This window comes from Raphanus sativus, chromosome 2 (assembly GCF_000801105.2).
Source record: "Raphanus sativus cultivar WK10039 chromosome 2, ASM80110v3, whole genome shotgun sequence".
NCBI classification, from domain to species: domain Eukaryota; kingdom Viridiplantae; phylum Streptophyta; class Magnoliopsida; order Brassicales; family Brassicaceae; genus Raphanus; species Raphanus sativus.
In genome coordinates, this window is record NC_079512.1 from 32,361,915 (window position 1) to 32,383,588 (window position 21,674).

The following is a 21,674-nucleotide window of genomic DNA, read 5'->3' on the forward strand; positions in this document are numbered from 1 at the left end:
GTTTTATTTACGACACCAATATATAAAATAAATATTATTTTTTTGTTGACAATAAGGAAATTAAATACAAGCCACAGAGTATTACGAAAAATACAAAATATTAGCGATAAAAGAGCAGCCAGGAGAAGTAAACGGGCTAAAACGAGGCCCATTAATAGATGGAAACAAATAATTAAGAACGGACGTGATCCCTGGGACCCACGCGTATTAAACGCTTTTAGCGCATACTGTATTGTTCAGCTTTTTCTGCTGGAGCATTACCAATGGATCTGAATAAAACTTGATCATGAAACTATAACTATGTTTTACACATTGAATAAAAAATATCTATCAAATTAACATATTTTCAGCAATAAATCATTTATGATTTGAAATTCAGCACAAAAGATGAGTTTTTAATATATAAAAATTAGCTGGCGAAGAAAAAAAAGGATAGAAATAATAGCGAAGAGATTTTGTTGGCTCGTTTATGTTTGGAAACAGACATAAGATAATGTAAGGCCATGTGATGGATAACACTCTCACACTCATTTAATGACGTGGGGTCTCTGATTACTAAATGTCATAAATACCCCTAACTCTCCTCTGCACGTAGCTTCGACGTTACATGGATTTGGTATCTGAAGTTTTCCTCAGTTCAGCATCCGTACACTGCCACCATGTTACGACTTCTTCAGATTAATCTTTAAAAGTTGTCTACCATAAAGTTTTTTTAATTTATCTAATCAGAGCTTTAACAGGACATTTTCTTATAATTTAACATAAATGTATATATTCGTATTTGGATAATAATGCTAAACGGAACTAAAGTTTGGTAATCGACGGGGCCGCGTATGTATAAACGGAGAAGGCTTTTCTTTGGTAGGTCCTTACACAGCATGCTCATGTATTTTACTATTTTTTGTTTGATTTTATTGTCAGCTAGTTGTATTTTTCAAACTAATTACAAATCTAAAGGTATAGTTTGAATGTTATTTTGGTTCTATGTATTGGCCCTTTGATACTATATCTTCTGAACAATACTTCATTACCCAATATTACATGCAAATCTAAACATGTTTTGCATATGATAGTTGTTCACAACTTCCAAATTTAACAATAGAAATTTATGTAATCTTCATCGTGAGAGAAAAATCGAAGTTGCATTGAACTTTTGATGTTTATTTGCTTATCTGTATTTGTATTACTTAAGCTGATTTACTATAAAATGTGTAAGGCAGGGTTTTTGGAGTTGTGTCCCAGACTTCAAGTGGTGCAAAAAGTCGTATTGTTGTGTGGATTCATTGACAAAGAAGTATCATAAACTGACGTGATGATCACGTGATCATTCTCTTCAACGACTATATTCCATTTTTTTTTGTCAACTAACTATATTCCATAATACCAAACAAAATAAAGTGTACAACCTCAGAAAGATGTTCCGAAATAAAAATAAAACTCAATAATTCGAACCGTAGCCATAGCATGTGATACTGGTACTACGGACAGTCACGTCACCTTTCATGAAAGACTAATGTTGAAAAGTTCTTTTTTTTACTAATGTTGAAAAGTTAGTAACATTATATTACGTTTTGATAATTTTTAGCTCAATTTTAGTTTTCTTTTTTCTTGATAAATTTAGTACGATTTATCATTCTCAGATTCACACTATTTATACACGAACATGTTTACCAGATCACTGTTACAACGAAAAAAGTTTACCAGATCACTTTTACATTTTCTTACTCCAGCAATAATACATTTTACATCCAATAATATCATATCTTCGCTTTTTTTTTAACTTCGAATTCATTTTTTCACGCTAATAATCTTATATCTCATACATTTTTTTGTTTTTAAACTTCGTTTTCTAAATTATTATCTTCTCCACAAAGTAAAGCTTGTCATTGTCTCTAATCACTTCAATACTGTCAATCTCAGCTCCATCTTCATTCGTCACCATCATCTCACTTCCGTCAAACCCAAGCTTTTCATCTGTTTCATGCACACAAAACGAACCGTGTTAAAAAGAAAAACAAACCAAACCCGGTTGGCACACTGAACCAGACCTGGTCTAAGATCACAACCTACATGCATCATCATAAACTTGTAATACTCATGTTTGCACTCTAATCCTGATTCTCATGTACCACCACCAGAACAAGAACCGGCCAACAAAAGACCCAAAAGGCAAAAAGACTAAATCCCAATCTTGGTTCATTGCGTTTTACCAACATAACCGGTCGGTACGAAACTCAAATGCACATAAACCGAATGTGTAAAACATGTCTTTACCTGCAATTTTCTTGAGATCATTCAGTGAAGGAGGAAGCAAAATAAGCATCCCAGCTTCATAGCTATTTTTTGCTTTTCTCTCCAATGGATGTCCTCTGAAAATACTCACTCTTTCTTTTTCTTTTTCCGCAACACTTAACTTCTCCAATGATGTGAACTTGTTTGCGTTGACACCCACCACATCTGCACCGTTCGTAGTTAGGAGATTAACCATATCCATTTGGTTCTCGGACATTGAGACCTGCAAAGCTGTGAAACCATGGTGGTCCTTCGTGTCAATATTGATCCCCTGTTTCAGAAGATCCTTTATTACTTCTACATTGTTCTGTCTCACAGCTTCACATAGAAGATCTCCAGCTACGTGTGGATCCGATATGGCTGCAAAATGATAAAGGATTCTGAAAATCGAGTGGTGCTTCTTTGAGATTGCTTCCCATAGAGCCGTGTTGCCACTCACATCTGCAAGTGAATATTGTACTTAATACATTTCTGTATAATCTTAAAATATATAATATACTTCTTAATTATGATGTGCTCACCTCTTATGTGAATGTTGCATCCATGCTTTAGGAGTACTAGAACACAATCTTCATAGCCTTTAGAGGCTGCTATATGCTGAAACAATAATATAAGATAAATTAATGACTAATGATGAGTAAATTTGGATTTTTGGTGGAAGCATAAAGTTACCAGTGGAGTTTTTCCTTTGGAATCTGTAATGTCAGGGCTTAACTTAGCCTTGAGTATCTCATCAAGAAGAGCTGCATTGCCTGTAGATACAACTGTGATAAGATTCGACGCAATGTTAGGTGAACCTTCATCCTTCTCTCCATCTTGTTGTGCACTTAGATCACCAACATCTAAATCACTCAGCTTCTTGTGATGCTGCAAGAAGTTCTTGAGCATCACGGCATTGTCTTGTTGTTTAATCTGCATTGTCTCAATAAGGAACGATGTTTTGAGCCGGAGAAGCTGCGACAGAGACTTTGTTTGAAAAGTGTAGCTCTGAGGTCTGCAACAAAGTGCTCCAACTTCTCCAAATATGTCTCCACACCTTAGCGTGCCCAACACGCTATCTCTCTCCATCTCTGAGTCGATGATCTCAACTTCTCCTGATACGATTATGTAAACATCATCTGGTGCCTCGTTTTGCATGATGACATCCTCTCTTGGAGGTATATACTCAGCCTTCATTTTGGAAACCTAATTAATACACAATTAAAAAAAAACTGTGTTTAGAGAAGTCATCCATGATCCACAAAACCCTAGTTAGTAACTCTAACCAGGAGAAGAAGTATCTCTCTCGAGACGCCTTTGAAGAGGTAAACTTTTTCAACGGATGGAAGGAAAAGATGTTGACAAATGCTCTTGTGGATAGATTTTGGGAGGTGGTCAATAACATGTTGCTGATTCAAGCTCTCTGCTTTAAACCTCAAACACATGTAAGCTAGTATCTGGTCTTTCAATCTTGGTGGCAATCTGTTTCTGTTTACAAAGTTCGACGCTGCTTGAATACTATTTCTCTGCACCACCACCACGACAACAACAACAACAAGCTCCCTAAGAAAACAATACAAAGATTAAAATAAACTAATTGTGTAATCAAAAGAGTGATCAGACTCACAAATTCCATGGTACGACGAGTCCCTTCCACGACCAAATTAGTCATGTTACCAATAAGATAAGCAGTGAGGCCGAGATTGAATAACATGTAGACCGTGATAAACACCATCTCAGTTGTGTTGCTTGCATGGAGATCTCCATATCCAACAGTGGTCATTGTTGTGATAGACCAATAAATGGCAGCAATGTACTTGATTGAAAGGCTTTTGTCCCTTATACTAGGGATTGCGTCGATCCATGTCTTTCCATGTGGATATCTGTCTGCTAGCAAGTAATAAATGCATCCAGCACAGTGCACTAGAAACAACGTCACCTGTAACAACACTCAAACCTCATCATGTTTCTTGCAGTTACAATAGCAAAAGACACGTTTAGTTCCTTTACTCACACAGAGAAGTCGAATGCAGCGGATACAGAAGTAGCTGAATCTTATGTCCTTCTCTAGTCTGAAACAACACGTGAAACATGTGATGTTTATGTCAGTTTCTCATAAAAGGGTTTGATCATAGACATGACAAGGAGCCATATGTGTGTACCTTGTGAAGAGGTGTTTGACGCGTCGGAGTCTCCAAAACCTGAGCAGTCCCAAGATATTACAAGTGAGGTTCAACCTGCCTGTGCCGGTGACTAAGTATCCAATTGCATCAAAGGGTATAGTGGATGCAACATCCATCAAGAACCACGTAGAAAGGTACCTTTAATGAGAGAATTAAAATATCATTTTTATTAGTTAGTACCCTCCTACCTACACAATTATTACAAAACCTTTTGGTCCACTGAATATTTATAGAGGGAATCTTTCTGTACTTTCCATATCCAGTAATTTTGTCTAATTGCTGATGAGTAAAAAAATAAAGAATCACATGGTGTGGGCACACAAGAGTCACCTAAACTTTGTCGTCTTCTCACAAACTAATCAAAGGTTGACACTAAAAAGATCCTGAACAACAGAGAGACTGACCTCACTGCAATCTGTTTGGGTTCACGGACAAGAAGATGTGTTCTTCGGTCTATGTAGGCAACGAAGAACGTTAAGACAATGTCAACAGCGAAGAACAAGTCTACGATGTTGTCTGCGATACAGAGGTTTCTCTTTGGTGAGGAGTTCAGAAACGCGACTTCAAACGGGTAAACCCACGCAGAGTATGCAACCAAAAGCACCATAAATGATTCCCACCCCCTGAGTCAACCACACATAGTCATTAGTATACTTATTTACCTTATTACAAGATCACTAATCATCATTCAACTTCCATTAACTCGGTAGTTTTGTTCACAGAGACAATAGATAATAAGAAGAATATGTCGGTTAAGTACCTGTATCTTGAATCCAAGGGTGAGATGACCCATCCACTAGAAATGATTTGATTCTGGTTATAGCTAGCAACACCAAGCGGAGGAAGAATGAGCTTTGACAAGTTGTTCAAGCTGAGAGAAGAAGCATCATGCTCTTCATCTCTTTCTTTTCCTCGATGATGCTTCATCACGTCTGGAGATAAGTTGCAGTGGGATGCTGCTGAGTACTTGAGGTCCATTATATTCAACACCTCGATGAAGAAACAAAATTGTTAAGGTAAACTAACATAAAAAGAGAGAAAGAAAGAAAGAGAGACGTTCTGGTGGATGGTGTAATTATTGCAAGGAAGAGGGAGTTTGTGGTGCCTATGGTGCAAACCGTACGTGGTGGTGGTGGTCCTATTGTCAAATGAGTGAGATTGGGGAAGCTTTTGTGGGGAACAAAGCTTTTATTTTTGGAGGACGAGTCACAATAAATAAGGGAAGAAAATTAGTTGATTTAAAATGTTTTGGAAGATAAGGTGTGAAGTGTGATAGATGGGGGCCACAAAAGAGATTAGATAGGTAATGGTTGAGTCTGAGAATGATGCAAAACGTGGATTTAAGACTCTTTGAGGGTCCCAATGTTATCATTAGCAACTTTTAAACTCTATGTTGAGAATATAGAAGAGATTAAGAGGACATTGTAACGCTACGTTTCCCGCATACTTAGAGAGAATGTTGTGTGTACTTTTTAAGCACATTGACTAGCGGGTATATGAAGCAGAAGAAACTTATGAGATTAAAAAGGAATTAGATTCCAGTTGAGAAATGCATGGGACCAGTTTTTATTTTTTTAGGCGGAAAAGACGATATATTTCTCTATTCGTGTAGTCATCTTCGGTATAGTATTCATTTAGATTGATCATATATTCTTAAGTTGGCTTTTGAGGCACTCACATAGTCACATGGTTAGCTTACAAAAAGGCACAACAAAGTGAAAGATAATTATAACCGATTCTGATTGTACTTTGGTTGTAGGAGAAATGTCATTATGATCCCGTACGGAAGTGTATCACAACGCCTAATTTGCTCCTTCACCATGTTGCCTAACTTCATCCACGTTACTTTCCTTCCAAGTAACCTGCCAAGTTCGATAAGAAGAAAACCATCAAGTTGTCTGAAAAATTGTTAACAAGATAAAACTCAATATTAAATTTGAGAAAACAATGCCTCAAATCGCAGAACTTACCAAGTCTTGTATAAACTGTGAGAACCAAATTTTGTCTTAGCTATTGGTATATTAAGTAATAAGAGAAATAGGCCCAAATGCAGTCACCGGTGAGAGGGGGCACATGGAAGCCAACTTGGACTGTTTTTCTGAAACCTAACCTCGGTGAGCCACGTTATGCTGGTAGGGCATTTGCATCGCCAAGCTATTCTTCTGATGAATTCAGAGCAGATCGTAGGCTTCCATTCACCAGCAATCATGGTAAGCAGAAAAGTTATGAAGATCTGCCTTTCAGACAGAGTTCTAGAGATTCCTGGAGATTTTTTTTCCAAAATAATGTCTAGGCAAAAGGAAGGCAATGTCTTCTGAAGCTCCAAATTTGTCAACTCACTTGTTTTAACTGATCTCGAGCGTTATGTTCATCAGTTACCAGGTAACTAACGTTTTGATTTTCGTCTAGAGATTTAGAACAACAGGCGAGTTAGATCCCGTGCAGAGCCTTTTAGTTTCAGATTAAAATTTAATACGGGCGCGTAAAAAATGTGTAAAAATCACCGATGAAGATGAAGTTTTAGGAAGTTTTAATGTTTCAAAATAGATGATGTTTTCATTTTTCAATGTGACTTTTTACTTTATCAAAAACTGTATAACCAATGATATTCTATAGTGTATTTTGTAATTGGTTAAATTGTTTTAAATTTATATTTTAATCATAATTTTTAGAGTAAAAAAACAATTTTCTTAATAATTGTGCATAGTCTAAAACTTCAACTATTTTGAAACAGAGGGAAGGGAGTACCTTCGATCTAAGATAATGTCGGAGGCACGTTGCATATATTATAATACAGTACTGTTAGGTAAATGAAAGCATGTGATCACTTTTGTGATCGTTGACCCTTCGATGCCCTCTATAACGCCAGAGTGTGCTATAAATTAAAACCTCCGTTTTGGCTATCTAAAAAAAAAAAAAAAAGAAAGAAAGCAGAGCAATGAGGAGCTTAAGATTGAGCATAGCTGTTTTCGCTGCAGTTTTTGTTTGTTTCTCCATCATGCAATCCCCTACAGGTTCGTACGTATAAAACAAAAAAGTAAATATTTGTTTAGAGAACTAATTAGCAACGCACAAATGCTTCTCTTCTATATGTTGTAATCCATTTACTAGTTAGCCAGATCAAAGTATACATATTGAATTGACTCAAATATGTTGTAACTGTTTACATACAACATATTATCTGATGGTTTACAAAGATCTTGTATCCAATGAATAACTGAGAAACATATAGATTCTTTTTAGCAAAAAATAGAAAACATATAAATTATTTCGTAAATTTTAACTGATGCGACTTGTTCGAGAAAACAAAGAACATAACCTGTATTGTTAAGCAAGGTAGACAAGTATAAAGATTAAGACGCTTTAATATGGTTTAAATCCTTTTTTGACCTCATAAATAACATTAATTCATTTCTTCAAACTGGGGAAGCAGTTGCATCGCCCATGAAAATGGGTGTCGCTCCATACGGTCTCTGTACAGATGGGGATCTCTCCGGTGTAGTATGCAAGGAGAGATGCCTCAAGGCGCCTGGAAGAAATTTTATTGACGGCATATGCATTCCTAAATCGAGGGCTTGTATGTGCTGCTATGGAATCGGGGGTTTGAGCACAGCATGATCAAATTACAAAAAAAATATTGAAGACGATGTCACTTTGTGTGAATGTGTTGCAATTTGATTCGAGTGTGTTGTATTCTACTTTGTTATACCATGATTTGTGTTCTGTTTGTTTGCGGTGATTAAGTTTATATAATGGTTCCTTAGTACTTCTCTTTGTTTTGCGGTGACCTCGTTGACGTTCTGTAGTAATTATAAACCGGAATCGCGTATACGCGATAATCCCCTCCTCACCCCCTGAAACTTAGCTCGCTGTAAAAATCACCAAAAACATGAAATGCTGGGGACAAACGGGACATGAGGTGACAAGCTAGTTTTCAACTTCATGGTTACCCTGAATGGTGGCTTAAAAAAATAACAAAAGGACCAGAGCTCTTCTCTAATCTTTGCATCTACCACAGTTGTTGTTGTTGCTTTCCTTCCTTCATTCTCTCCATCCTCCTTCATTCTCCAACAAGTTCATAAGATGATATAATAATATACGTATTCAAATTTTCAGTCAAGTATCTGCAATTGGCTGTACATCTAAAAAAGATTTGTATGTGATTATATGTTTTACAGAAGTGGAAGGTGGTGACTGCATCGAGATATTAGACACTTTTTTTTGTATTCAAACCAGTCAAGTGCACGGGAACGTTGCTTGATTTATAAGGGTGACAAAGTGGTGAAGAGCGAACGCAAGATACCCGAGGTGTACATCCAGGCCATAGCCGATATACCCATTCAGAATGTGTTTCTGTTACCTATACTATACATGTGACAAAGCTTCGGAAGATACCATGTGAATGCAGTATCTTTCTCCATCCTCAAACATGGAACTTGATTTGTTTAGATCACTTTGCGTTTTAGTAGAAGTTTATATAATCTATCAATACTCCATGATATAAATAAAGGAAAAATCATTACAAAACATCAAAAACTGAAGGGCAAAAATAAAAAGCAAATCATATTCTTCTCACATGTTTTTGTCAAACAGAGTTTATTCAAACTTGAACCTTAAGGGAACATACGATATAGGTCCTCTTTTACACCTCCCCTGTTTTCACCATCATATAAACACACATAATGGTATAAACAATTAAGAGAAGGAATTCAAGCCTGTGTGGGTTTCTCAAGCACCGTTCGTCTTCACACGCTTCTCCTTGTAGTCTTTCACAGCTGCCTTGATAGCGTCCTCCGCCAACATACTGCAGTGGAGCTTCACTGGTGGCAGAGAGAGATGCTTCGCGATTTCACTGGCCAAATACAACATTACATATATAAGAAAGGCACACCATTCAATTCCGGACTTCAGATATTAGCATAAATCACAACATTTAGTCATTCTCAAATTAAATGGTATGGCAACAACCAAAGGGTCAAGCAAGCATAAACAACACAAATTCAAGTAATGTAACAACTAAAAACATATTATGTTAATTGCCTTCAGAACGTAGGAAGACAAAGCACCTTCATCTTGGGAAGTATTAATGCCAGATTATAACATTCAAATGTAAGAGACAGAACAAGCGGTACTTACGTGTTCTTGATGGTCAGGACCTCCTCCATAGCTTTGCCTTTCACCCATTCAGTGGCTGAAAATACATCAAATTCAGTCAAAACAGAAATCACAAAAGCCGTAAACTTCATTCAATAAATCAATCAAAAACTCTAATTGAAACGGAAAATTAGAAAGAAAATTAGAAAGAAAGCACGAAGCTCTTTCACCAGATATTACCAAACAATTAAAACCTACCGACAGACGAAGAGGCGATGGCGGAGCCACAACCGAAGGTCTTGAAGCGAGCATCGACGATCTGACCGGTCTTCTCATCCACCTTGATTTGCAGCTTCATGACATCACCGCAGGCGGGAGCCCCGACGAGACCCGTGCCGACGGTGGGATCGTTCTTGTCGAAAGATCCGACGTTGCGGGGATTGTCGTAGTGGTCGATGACGTTCTCATGGTACGAACGGAAGATACCGACGGACCACGGCGTTGATTGGCGTGACGTAAGCCCTAGAGCCTTCTTCGCAGTTTGCCTCATCATCATCGTTGATTTAGGGTTCGTTTGTTTTGAGTTGTGCTTTGTTCCGCGGATATTGATCGAAATGAAGGACCCTTTCGTTTATGTGGTTAGGAGAAGACCGTTCGGTTCGGACATAAGGTAGAACACGTGGACGGTTTGTCCGATATTTTCTTTGTTTTTATTTTAGGTAAAGTGACACGCTAATCGAATGGAATGACTTTTTCTTTGCAACGATTGTTACGTTTTATAATTTTCTTTGTGGTCACCCCAGACTAATCCCAAAAAAAAAAATACAAGCTACAGGTAGATCTTAACCCATATTTCTAAGATAATTGTGAATTAGTTTCGCATAGTAAATAGATCAAACATGAAATGTGTTAAGACCTCGACCTTATCTTCTTACCATCTAACCACAATCATCCACAGAAACGGAACAACAGATGATGGAGGGGTCAGATGACTCCACCTTATTTATAAAATACAAGTTTTTCTTTATGAAAAAATATAATGACCCCACCAAATATTGTAGTTTGACTCTATAAAAATTGAAACAACAAAAACAAAAGCTTAATCTAATTGGCCAAGTAATAATAGAGACTTAAAATCATATTTATTCTGATTATATGTTCATTTATAATTTAAATCCACTTTAAATACAATAAAATATTACAAAATTTTAAAATATTATATATTTATATTTTTTTATTGCAAAACATAAAACTCAGATTTTGAAATAGTCAAAAACTCTTACATAGCCTACCTTTTTTCTTTCTTTTTTTTGAACACCAGCCTACCTTTTTTTAAAATCAAAGTTAGCATACCATTTCATTTCTGCTTTTTGTGAGCTAGAAATATAAAACATCTTGTATGTTTTTTTAAACCAAAAACATCTTGTATGTTCAAGTTATTTTCTTTTACATTTTTAATTTAATTTTCTATATTTATCTTTGGATTTTATTTAGAATTTGATATAACATGAAAGCTACCAATGTACTCACAAGTTTTTGTGAATTATCTAGTCTTTAAATTTTTTTGGAGATTTTTAATTTAATTTTTTAAAATAACTGTGAAAAATCTATAGAAATAAAATTATGAAAATAGTATTACAAAATTATGTCAGTGAATAGTTTTTAGTGATTCTTTTATTTTTTTGTTAAAAACTATTTAAACATTTTAAAAATCCAATCTTAACAAAAAAAATTAGGCTATAGGAAAATACTTTTTGTAAACTTATTTTAACCATCTATGAATAATTATATATCTTTTTTTGATCGGCAATTTTTTATCAGTTTATATATATAGGTTTATGATTGACCCCGGTACAAAAACATTTTTATGAACTTTTTGGTTGTTAAAATAACACAGCCTATTAATTAATCACAATTCATGATTTTTTTTAGGATTGAAATTTGATAAAACATTAAGCAATAATCTTTAGTGATAATTTATAAATTCATTAGGAGTGTTTTGACCAAATTAAAGAGTAGGAGAATCTTAAGCATTTGTACTTGTATATCAGTTACAAACATTATTTCTTAATTACCATATCACCCAAGTTAAGACAAACGATTAAAGTAAAAACCTATGACAAACACTTGGCATGAAAAAGGTGGTGATAGATTATGAGGAGCTATTAACTCAAGGATTCAAGAGAGGGCTTCCTTCTTTGATAAGCACAAAGACGCTTCCACCATCTCCTCTAGAGATCCGAATATCCTTGTCCAGATAAGTGGTGAGCAGCCACGACTGTGCATTGTCCCCTGGCAAAGCGAACTTCAACGGTGGCTGGCTCGATATGGTTCTCGCCACAGACGAAGCCGTGTCTTGTACCGATGTAAGCAACCCTCTGACCGGAGCAAGATCAATCTTCTGTCCAAGAAACTCAGCGTACTCCGGGATCTCGATCGAATCCGTCAGCTGAGGAGTCCCGATCACACCTTCCTCGAACTTAATCTGGACGCGTTTGGGGCTCCGGATTTCGAATTTGGCGTTGGTGCTGATCGAGGTCGTAGCCAGCGGACCAGCGAACAGAACAGAGTTCTCGACCGTGAAGAAGTCTGAGTCGATGGTCTGTGAGATCTCGTCGACTTTAACTAACGGCACGATCCCTCGTGAGAGCAACGGGAACAAACCAACGAACGATGTGTACCTGCAAAAAAAGAGTGGAAAATTAAAAAAAAGTTATAACACAAAGGGATAGAGTTTGTGTCTGGGAGAGAGACTTACGCGAGGATCCATTTGCCGTTGAGAAGGAAGAGAGCTTCGGTAGGAGCTGGCGTAGGATTCTTGGACTCGAGCTGTGTGATTAGATCTCCGATCTCGGCTCGAGTCTCGCTCGATGCGCTCAAACCTCTGTCTGTGCCGTACAAGGAATCCACCAGCGATCTCTTGAGAGCCTCCGTCTCTTCCACCGATTCGATTGCTTCCTCCGCCAGCAATAGAGCAGATCCTCCCTCACTCGTCTCTGGAACGCTCTCGTCGTCCGCATCGATGGCTCTGACTCTGATGTCCGCACGAGAAACGGCGAATTCTCCGGGAGAGAACAACGGACGGCGAGTGAGCGTGCTCATCTGCACCAGGGGCTGTGGCTTGGGGATGGTTTTTGAGTTTGATGAGCTTTGGACTCGGGTTTTGCAGGGGAATTGGTTGAAGAACTGAACCGTCGCCATTTTTTTTTTTTTTGATTATTCGAAAGAATCTTCGAAGCTAGTGAACAAGAAAAAAAATACACACGAGTACTAATTTATAGCCATTACTGCTGATTTGGCAAATGGCGTAATCTCACTTCTCAAACCAAATCACGAGGGGTAATAAATGTTAGCCACATAAATTGGTAAGCTCAAAGTTAATCAACATCTTAAGCCTCGTGCCGTGTCGTCTGATGGTCTGAGGCGATAATTGTTTTGGGCTTTTTTGGCTCATGCTGACTAATTTTCAAAATGCATAAAGGACTAGTCAGGGATTCTGAAACTAGGAGTACAATTTTACACACAGAAAACAAATACTCCTTCCGTTTCAAATTATTTGTCGTTCTAGAGGAAATTTTTTGTTTCAAAATAAATGTCGTTTTTGGGTTTCAATGCAAAATTTATTGACAATATTCTCTATTTTATTTTTCTATTGGTTGATATATGGTTAGGTGTATTGGTAATAGTATTTTTATTTTGGAAATATGTAAAATTAAATATTTTTTTAATATGTGTGCATAAGGTTAAAACGACAAATAATATGAAATGGAGGGAGTACTGCTAATCATAATCTGTAATTACGATGTGATTCAATGCTATTAATTAGATCTTCAAACCGAAAGTCATAGAAGTCATTGAATTTTGTCTTTTGTCATATTAATAGTATGACGTGTGTTACATAATGTCCTTTAAATGCTTGTGTACTTTTGCGAAAGTTTGAAATAAACAAAATACATTATTAACAGCTTCTCTGCAAAAAACAAAAAAAAAACAAATATTTAGGGAAAGACAGAAATTATTGTTGAGGAAAGTTGCTCTTTATCATCTCTAGTTCTCGACGAGAGTTAAGCGCCATGCAAATGACACGATGCTAGAAACTTCGGCAGTGTACTATTGTCTGGCCTTTTTCTGATTATCGCTCAGTTTGCCAACTACTTTGGTCCTTTAACGGTCGAGATCTGCTACCATTCGATAAATATCTTAACAGCGTTTTCTGGCGTTTTGTAAAGCGCGGTAGAGATTGAAACGTCCAAACCATCGGTTAATTGGGCTTATAATTGACTTAATGGGCCTTGTGAACAGAATCTCTTGTATTTTTTTTTTTCAATTTACATCATTTTTCAATAACAAACGAGATGTACCAAGCTGTAAAAACTTTGTGTTGATCGAGAACTCACAGCCATTCGATCGGCTTCAAAATATGTCAAGGATCTCGATGATCAGACGGTTGCAAAGAGGACACGAGCCACGGTTCAGCCAGAGTTCTCTTGAGCAAATTCTGCAAAAAGTGTGTCCACAAGAGATAAACGCAGCGCCTTTCTTTCTTCCCATACACACGCAGCACACCGAATCATCATTACCCGTCAACGTCCCTATCGACGCCGTCGATAACTCCGTTTCTCTCCCGTCATCGTCCACTCTCTCTACCGTCTCATCGAGCAAACTCATCAACGACACTCTCCTCGACGTCATATCAACCGCCGGTTCTCCCCAGTTATATCTCTCCGCCTCTAAAGCCGCCGCAAAATTCGTACCCGAACCCGATCCAGTGCCTGACCCGGTAACAAACCGGATTTCGCTTTGAAAATCTTCGATTTCGTCTTCTCTAGAGGTTGGACTGTGGAGAGTAGTGTTGTCGAGGGTGGGGCCACAGCATGCGATGCATTTGAGTCTCAACCGTTCTCTAAGAGTCCGCTTCCTCCTGGTGCGACGATCGGCAACGCTCATCTGCCAGCGGAGAAGATCAAGAAACATCGTTGTTCGGTGTGTCTCAGTCGTCATCCTCTGGGTCGTTCCGAGGTCGAAGTCACTCATTATCGACTCAATCAACTCTCTGATAGTGAAACATGATCACTAGGGAAACAGACGGATCGGCTCCGCCATGAAAGGGTGAGAGAGAGATCTTGTTTATAAACTACGGGGGATGATTTATGGCGGGAAAGTATTTGTTCTTGATTAGTCACCCAGTGGCGGAAAAATAATTTGAAAATTAAAAGAAAAAGGTTAAAAAAAGGAGTAAAATTAAAGAGAGAGAGAGGCGCATTAATCAAGGCTTTTACCACGTTAGATGTCCACATAAACGTCGTCATCTTCGCGCCATAATTTCCCCAACAAAGCCAATAAAGGGAAGAGAGAGACTCTAACGCTAATACCAGTGAGAGCTTGATGATGATACGTTCAATGATTTTGTACTTGAAACATTTACGATCATCATTCCGAAAAGTAAATCACAGTGTACAACGTTATTCTTAGATCGTTACAAAGAAATTATAGACAAACCAACCACATTTTATTCAACGTTGCATAAAACGATGAAGTGACGAATAAGAATGATTAAAAACATTTTTAACTAGTTGAATAAAGTAAATTTTACATCATATGGTTGGTTATTTAATAATTCTCTCCCACATACTACATAGCAATGGGAATCTCACACACTTTTTACTTTATTTTCTAAGTATATTGATTGGCTTTTATCTATTCTTTAACATAAGTTTGGTATAATCCATCTTTGGTCTTGTATCTTCCTGATTTAATTAGTAATGGATTTCTTGAGGCAGTCTACAATACCTTCGCAATGAGCCTCCTCGGGAATAACACATCCTGATTCCTCATCACAATCTTCGTCTTCTAAAACAGAGTGTGGAGAACGGAGACTTCCTAGAGTCTGACAAGCTCTCATCGTCTTGCAATGTTCTGCTTCATCGTCTCTTATGTTCATAAACACGTCGTATAAATTCTCTGCCCCCCAACATTATCACAACATAAACTTTAGAGAGAGATCTTTAAGAAAAAGCAACATCACAAACTAAAAAGACAATGTTGCATATATAAAACCAACGCTCCCTCCCTTTATAGCATATGCAGACTCACAAACATGGATACATCAGAAAAAAGGTTAAATCGTTACCTATGACTGGCCTTCTAGTATTTGGAGCTCTAGATGTTTGGAACTCATCTGCAGACAAAAAAGAGAGAGAGAGAGACTCCTACAAGTCAAAACGAAGACAATTTGAGGAACTCGAGAACAAAGGTTAAATCTTTACCAAATAAGTACATGTCGCTTCCGGTATAGTATTTCACGGCGATGTCAGGTGCAGGCGATTTCTTCAACTCCTCTGATGAACAACAATAAGGAATGTAAAGATCTTTGAAGACTTTTGTGTACATTTAAAATCAACTAATATTTAAAATGATAATATATATAAAAAAAAAAGAACCTCCATTGGTCTTGAGAAATTTGTCATAAGTCTCAAACGCATGACTCTCCACACATTCTGAAAAGTGATCTGCATCGGTAACACACAGGTTCATGTCTACCAGAAGCAGTTTTGTAGAATAGATTGACGGTTTTAGAAGAAACTTACATGCCATTCTCGGGCTAACGATGTACAAGAACACCGTCATGAAGTAATAAAAGGTTGCTACGGTCTGGCCCAGAAGACGATCAAACCACCATGAGTTTCCACCCAGTTCCTGTGAAATAATCAATGCGTTTTCACCACTTTTAACCAACTATGTGAGTTAAAAAGAGTATGAAACTAGTAAAAAAAACGAAAAACTTTGAGATTCTTCTTACTTCCATGATGAGCAAGTGGTGCATCTCATTCCAGCTTTCAGCAAAATGAACTTTCAAGTAATCAGCTCTCCTCCACCAACCAAAGGTCTCATACATGTGTAGCACTGACATAAAAGCTGAAATAGAGCACACATAAACTAAGCATTATGTTCCGCATTCAGCAAGCTGCATAAACTATTGATAGAGAAAAGGAAGAAGACATATACATAATGTATGCCTCTACAGAGGGATGCACTTACCAAAATAAGGGACTCTAGCAATGGTTTCAAGAACAAAGAACCTCGGATAGGTTCGGTCATGGTAGAGTGTGTCAAGTATCTTAATCACCGAATCCTAATTCGAAAAAAAAAGACACGAGACAGCAGTTCAGTCAGTTAGAGGAACAGGTTATTTTGAACAAACAATTCTTCTAATAAAGAGACCCTTACAGTAAGGAAGACATTGACTCCTTGCTCGAGCTTGATGACCCAAGACTCCAGATCACTAGTCGAAGAACTCGTATCTGTCTCCTCGAGTAGTGCCTCTTTACCAGGAAAAGTCTTTGCTTTAAAACTCTCCTCAACCACAACTTTCTCTTCATCGTCTTGCAAAGTCGTCGCTTTAACTCGATTAACGTTCCTGAAAACGTTGCAAAGAAACAGCAAAACAAGTCAATAAAAAACTTAGTAACTGATGAAAGACAAAAACTTAATAATTTTATCAAATCACGCAACCTGGAAAGCAGGCGAGGAGATGAGGTAGAACGATGACGAAGAAGAAACTGGCGAGAGGAGCTGTGCGAAACGGAAGCGGCTGTGGAGCGTCGAAGAGCGACTAGAGGCCGTGCGGAGATCCTTGAAATCGCCACCGTAGCTGCCATCATCTCCTTCGAGGAATCCAATAGAGAGCAGAAAATTCACAGGGAAGACAAGTAAAGGTTTGATTTTTCTCGTAAAAGATGGAGATATTTCGAGGAATTTGCGGGTTAGAAGACGAAAACGAATATGGGTTCCCGAGGATGGTGGGCGGATATTCTGATGGGTTCTTCTCTCATGCCCATCTACATCGACGCATCGAACAATTATGGCCGGTGAATTTTCCTACCAAAAAAAAGATCCGATTAAGTCAAATGATCCGACACGGGTTAAGTTATGGTCTTAGAATGAAGTAAGGCCCAGGAATCACGCATAGACTGATAACGTTATGGGCCTTAGCCCATACACGGGACACGTCATCTTGTACGAATTAATTAACGAGAAGATGAATTGGATATTCTACCTCGTGAAGGTAACCAAACATTTCGAACATCTGTATGGCTAGAAACTGCTGTTTGTGATTCAATCCTCCCGTAATCTTTTGACGATGTGTTGTAATTTTAAAATAGCAAAAAAAGATAAATAAACTACCAAAGTGAAAAAAAATAACTTGATGTAATTACTCAGTGTGATTTATATTCCTATGAACAGTAAGATAACTTTGGGGATATTGTGTTAAAAGAGAGACATATTATACGGCAATAATAAAAAGCTTTAGTGTTTTTAGTAAGACAAAATGATCAGAAAGGATCCGACAATGTCAAATGTTCCGATCCGGTCTATATTCTAGGCCTAGAATAACTTTATGTGAAATTGGTGCCACGTCTTACCTATAAACCCATTTTGTATCCCGTGAAACTCTCCAACATTCCGACCTACTATTGTAGGACTAGGAGGTAGATTAACTATTAACCGCCTGAATACAATTGCATTTGTGACTTTCCTAAAAGAAAAAAAAAATTTCTTTTTTTTAGAAAATAAATATTACACATATTATTCGTAGAATACAAAAAAAAAAGAGAATATCAGTATTTTGTATACAAGAAAAAAAAACTAAAACATCAATATTTTGTATATAGAAGAAATTCCTTTTTAAATTAATTTGAATATTTCAAATTTACAAAAGAATTTAAACCAATCTTCTAAAAAAATGCATCTTACGGATAAATATTTTTCGGTACTTAAATAAATCTAAAATATGACTTCACGCCACATAGGTTAATATCGTGAGATTGTTTTAAACTTTGATAAACAATTTTTCCAAATTCAGCCTGCTACTTTGATAAACTGTGATTCATAACTAATTTTTTTTTGGAGAAAATTCATAACTAATATTAGTATCAGTAAATGCCTGGAACTAATGTGTTGTTTGTTGTGTTATGGTAATTTTTTTGACAATGGCCAGATAAAATTATGTTTTTTGTTTGTACAAATTCAGCTGGAGTCGAAAGTCATATAGAGTCAAATTCCGAAACGATAAACATGTAATAAACTAATCATTGCCTCATTTGATTACGTACACCATTCCACTAGCTTCAGTTTAATTATTGTTAAGCAGAAGTGTAAACAAAACTCTCTTTCGAACAAACAATCAATCAGCAAACCACATACATAATATCTAAAAATCAGGAAACTACCACAAAAACATAAAGGCCCAAATGTTATCAATACGTGTGTGTTTAAAAAATAAACAATATTTAAATTAAATAAACTCACGAAAACTTTACTATTTAAACAGAAGATTACAGGTGGTTCTTATACAAAACCATAAAATCAACGCGATTTCCCTCTTTATTTTGTACTTTCACCCGAAGAATCCTCTTCAAAATTTTCCAAATCCCGAAACTACCCTTTTTCATGGAGAAGCCATCATCAGAGCAAGGATCTCGGGAACATCTGCTCCACCCTGAGTTTCCGGCGTCGCGTTTCCCCTTCCTCAGCATCGTCCTCTGGTTCGACCAGTCCAACAATCGCGGCACCGCTCTGCTTTCCTGGTCCGTCTTCTTCCTCCTCGTCGTCGGCGTTCCGATCATCTCCCACTTCGTCCTCGTATGCTCCGACTGCGATTTCCACCACCGACGCCCCTACGACGCCGTGGTTCAGCTTTCTCTCTCGATTTTCGCAGGAATCTCGTTCGTTAGCCTCTCCTATTGGTCCAGGAAGTTCGGGATGAGACGGTTCTTGTTCCTCGACAAGTTGTGGGATATTAGCGACAAGGTTCGGATCGAATACGAAGCTGAGATTCAGGTAAAGTTAGTTTTGTTTTTTCTTTTAATTTGTTAAAATCATTAAAATCGTTCTGGATCGAAATATTAGAGAGGATGATATTACAAAGGCTACCTAATAGTTCCAAAAGAAAACAGAAGAAGAAGCTTTACCAAACGATGTTATTGATGTGATAGGAAGCTAGAAACTGACATATATTTACTAGTTATTAATTTCCAGTCTCGTTTTTCATTGCAGAACATAGTAAATCCAACAATCATTTTTCACTTATTTTTGAATTTTTTCAACATTTCAGTTTTTTTTTTTTGAATCTTCATGTTTTAATTTAAAATAAACCATTCAAAGCTGCGAATCTTTTGATGTATATCGTTCAAAAAAGGTTGAAATTATTTGAAAATGATTCATAAAATATCTAAACAATCATATTTCTTGTGGCCGACAAAATTTTGTTTTTTTTTTATTTCTTGTTGAAGCGTCACGCTTCATTTTCTTCTTCTCTTTTCGTAGATTACAAAAAAAAAAAAGAATCTTAAGAAAAAGTAAAAATAAATCCGACCTGCCGGAATCGAACCAGCGACCTAAAGATTTGCTGTCACAGACTACAGTCTTCCGCTCTACCAACTGAGCTAAGGTCGGATGTTGTTTAGTAAGGTTTTAGTCTAATTAAATTTTGTTTCCTCTGTTTGTTCTATGATTAACAGAGATCAAAGAAACGGCTAATGATCTTCGTCCTCCCATCACTAACACTCGAAGCAACCTACAGAATCTGGTGGTACGTCTCCGGCTCCAACCAGATTCCTTACCTCATCAACCCTCTTCTAAGCAACGTCGTCGCATGCACTCTCCAGCTCTCTTCTTGGCTTTACCGTAACGCCATCTTCATCACCGTCTGCATCCTCTACCAGATCACATGTCACCTCCAGACTCTCCGTCTCAACGACTTCGCACGCTGCTTCGCCTCTGAGATCACCGACGTCGGCTCAGCACTCGCCGAGCACCAAAAGATCCGTCGTAATCTGAGGATTGTTAGCCATCGTTTCAGGAGATTCATTCTCTTGTCTTTGATTCTCGTCACCGGTACTCAGTTCATGGCGTTGCTTACCACCACGAGAGCTAGTGTTGCTGTTAATATCTACGAAGTTGGGGAGCTTGCGGTAAGAGTTCTTTTAAGAACATTACAAGATGATTTATAAATGTTTGGATTAATTAGTACTAATCAAATGTGTGTGTTTTTATTACAGTTATGTTCGTTGAGTTTGGTTACGGGAGTATTCATATGTTTGAGAAGTGCAACGAAGATAACTCACAAAGCTCAATCTGTAACAAGCCTTGCAGCTAAATGGAACGTGTGCGCCACGGTAGACTCGTTTGAGAACCTTCATGATGGAGAAACTCCTACAGCTTCAAATGTTGAGTCACAGATTTCAACATGTAGGAATGAGATGGATTTATCTGATGATGAGGAAGGAGAAGGAGACGATGAACTTGACAATACCAAGATACATCCTATCTACGCCAATACCATTTCTTATCAAAAACGTCAAGCTCTTGGTAAGATATTTTTTTTTTCTGGTTAAAAAACACTTAGCAAAACTACGAAACTGAATACTTGATGATTGTTCCGTTTTGCAGTGACGTATCTAGAGAACAACAGAGCTGGGATCACAGTGTATGGATTCCTTGTGGATAGATCATGGCTGCATACCATTTTCGGCATTGAACTTGCTCTTCTTCTATGGTTGCTCAATAAAACAATCGGTATGTATATATATATTGTCTTAGGAGTCCAACTTCTCTTGTTTTAAACATAATCTTCTCATGGCATTCTTTTTGTAACTCTCTCTTTTTCTTTTTCTCTACAGTGAACATACCATGAATAAGGTATTTGAGAAAACATAATAAATTATAGGAGTGGATTGTTTTTTGGCATGTTGTATTCTCTAGAAGAGATGACGACAAAGAAGAAGAAGGGTAGACATTGTTTCGCGGTGGCGATGATATGTTATCTCCCTTCCTTCGGTTTTGTTTAATTACAAAGACGGAGTTGTGACAGAGTATTTTTGGGTTCAGTATACAAACACATGTACGTGATTCTAAAATATATATGTATCAATTCTGTATAGATGTTTGATTTGTTTTTGAGTTTAACTAAGACATGTATGATGTATCGACTTTTAAGTTACTAGCTCTGATATGTATGCTTTGCAGTATAGAGTGATGAATAAAACATGGCATTTTGTAGCATTACACCGTATACAATCCATGACTAGGTGTTTCACAGATTTTTTTAAAAAGAAAACAGGATTA

The 21,674-nt window shown here is 37.2% G+C and overlaps 6 protein-coding genes, 1 long non-coding RNA gene and 1 other non-coding gene across 8 annotated transcripts; 2 read left to right on the top strand and 6 right to left on the bottom strand.

The window, feature by feature from the left end:
- Window positions 1-1,633: 1,633 nt before the first annotated feature.
- On the bottom strand, window positions 1,634-5,884 carry LOC108843678 (potassium channel AKT2/3). The gene is made up of 10 exons (XM_018616932.2): window positions 5,215-5,884; window positions 4,859-5,077; window positions 4,434-4,592; window positions 4,286-4,343; window positions 3,899-4,210; window positions 3,558-3,797; window positions 2,965-3,477; window positions 2,814-2,889; window positions 2,275-2,733; window positions 1,634-1,974 (listed from the first exon to the last, which is right to left on the bottom strand). The coding sequence occupies exons 1-10, from the start codon at window positions 5,430-5,432 to the stop codon at window positions 1,850-1,852; spliced, it is 2,379 nt and encodes a 792-aa protein (XP_018472434.2). The 5' UTR covers window positions 5,433-5,884; the 3' UTR covers window positions 1,634-1,849.
- A 1,321-nt stretch (window positions 5,885-7,205) lies between these two features.
- LOC130508028 (uncharacterized) lies at window positions 7,206-8,222 on the top strand. Its single transcript, XR_008942679.1, has 2 exons — window positions 7,206-7,468; window positions 7,888-8,222. It is a non-coding gene; the product is annotated as an uncharacterized LOC130508028 (long non-coding RNA).
- A 769-nt stretch (window positions 8,223-8,991) lies between these two features.
- LOC108822320 (iron-sulfur cluster assembly protein 1) lies at window positions 8,992-10,201 on the bottom strand. Its single transcript, XM_018595369.2, has 3 exons — window positions 9,807-10,201; window positions 9,591-9,645; window positions 8,992-9,306 (listed from the first exon to the last, which is right to left on the bottom strand). The coding sequence occupies exons 1-3, from the start codon at window positions 10,102-10,104 to the stop codon at window positions 9,183-9,185; spliced, it is 477 nt and encodes a 158-aa protein (XP_018450871.1). The 5' UTR covers window positions 10,105-10,201; the 3' UTR covers window positions 8,992-9,182.
- A 1,369-nt stretch (window positions 10,202-11,570) lies between these two features.
- LOC108817431 (plastid lipid-associated protein 2, chloroplastic) lies at window positions 11,571-12,805 on the bottom strand. Its single transcript, XM_018590114.2, has 2 exons — window positions 12,307-12,805; window positions 11,571-12,229 (listed from the first exon to the last, which is right to left on the bottom strand). Exons 1-2 carry the CDS (start codon window positions 12,747-12,749, stop codon window positions 11,719-11,721), a joined length of 954 nt encoding a protein of 317 aa, XP_018445616.2. The 5' UTR covers window positions 12,750-12,805; the 3' UTR covers window positions 11,571-11,718.
- A 1,031-nt stretch (window positions 12,806-13,836) lies between these two features.
- LOC108843696 (uncharacterized) lies at window positions 13,837-14,974 on the bottom strand. The gene has a single exon (XM_018616950.2). The coding sequence runs from the start codon at window positions 14,580-14,582 to the stop codon at window positions 13,962-13,964; it is 621 nt and encodes a 206-aa protein (XP_018472452.1). The 5' UTR covers window positions 14,583-14,974; the 3' UTR covers window positions 13,837-13,961.
- A 124-nt stretch (window positions 14,975-15,098) lies between these two features.
- LOC108843694 (ubiquinol oxidase 4, chloroplastic/chromoplastic) lies at window positions 15,099-17,404 on the bottom strand. Its single transcript, XM_018616948.1, has 9 exons — window positions 17,061-17,404; window positions 16,776-16,965; window positions 16,587-16,680; window positions 16,348-16,463; window positions 16,136-16,244; window positions 15,989-16,057; window positions 15,815-15,886; window positions 15,679-15,726; window positions 15,099-15,509 (listed from the first exon to the last, which is right to left on the bottom strand). The coding sequence occupies exons 1-9, from the start codon at window positions 17,207-17,209 to the stop codon at window positions 15,301-15,303; spliced, it is 1,056 nt and encodes a 351-aa protein (XP_018472450.1). The 5' UTR covers window positions 17,210-17,404; the 3' UTR covers window positions 15,099-15,300.
- Window positions 17,405-18,801: 1,397 nt separating this feature from the next.
- On the top strand, window positions 18,802-21,611 carry LOC108820239 (uncharacterized). The gene is made up of 5 exons (XM_018593209.2): window positions 18,802-19,388; window positions 20,069-20,521; window positions 20,609-20,918; window positions 21,000-21,125; window positions 21,230-21,611. Exons 1-5 carry the CDS (start codon window positions 18,999-19,001, stop codon window positions 21,241-21,243), a joined length of 1,293 nt encoding a protein of 430 aa, XP_018448711.1. The 5' UTR covers window positions 18,802-18,998; the 3' UTR covers window positions 21,244-21,611.
- TRNAY-GUA (transfer RNA tyrosine (anticodon GUA)) lies at window positions 19,918-20,003 on the bottom strand. The gene is given in 2 exon segments: window positions 19,918-19,953; window positions 19,967-20,003. It is a non-coding gene; the product is annotated as a tRNA-Tyr (tRNA).
- Window positions 21,612-21,674: the final 63 nt, after the last annotated feature.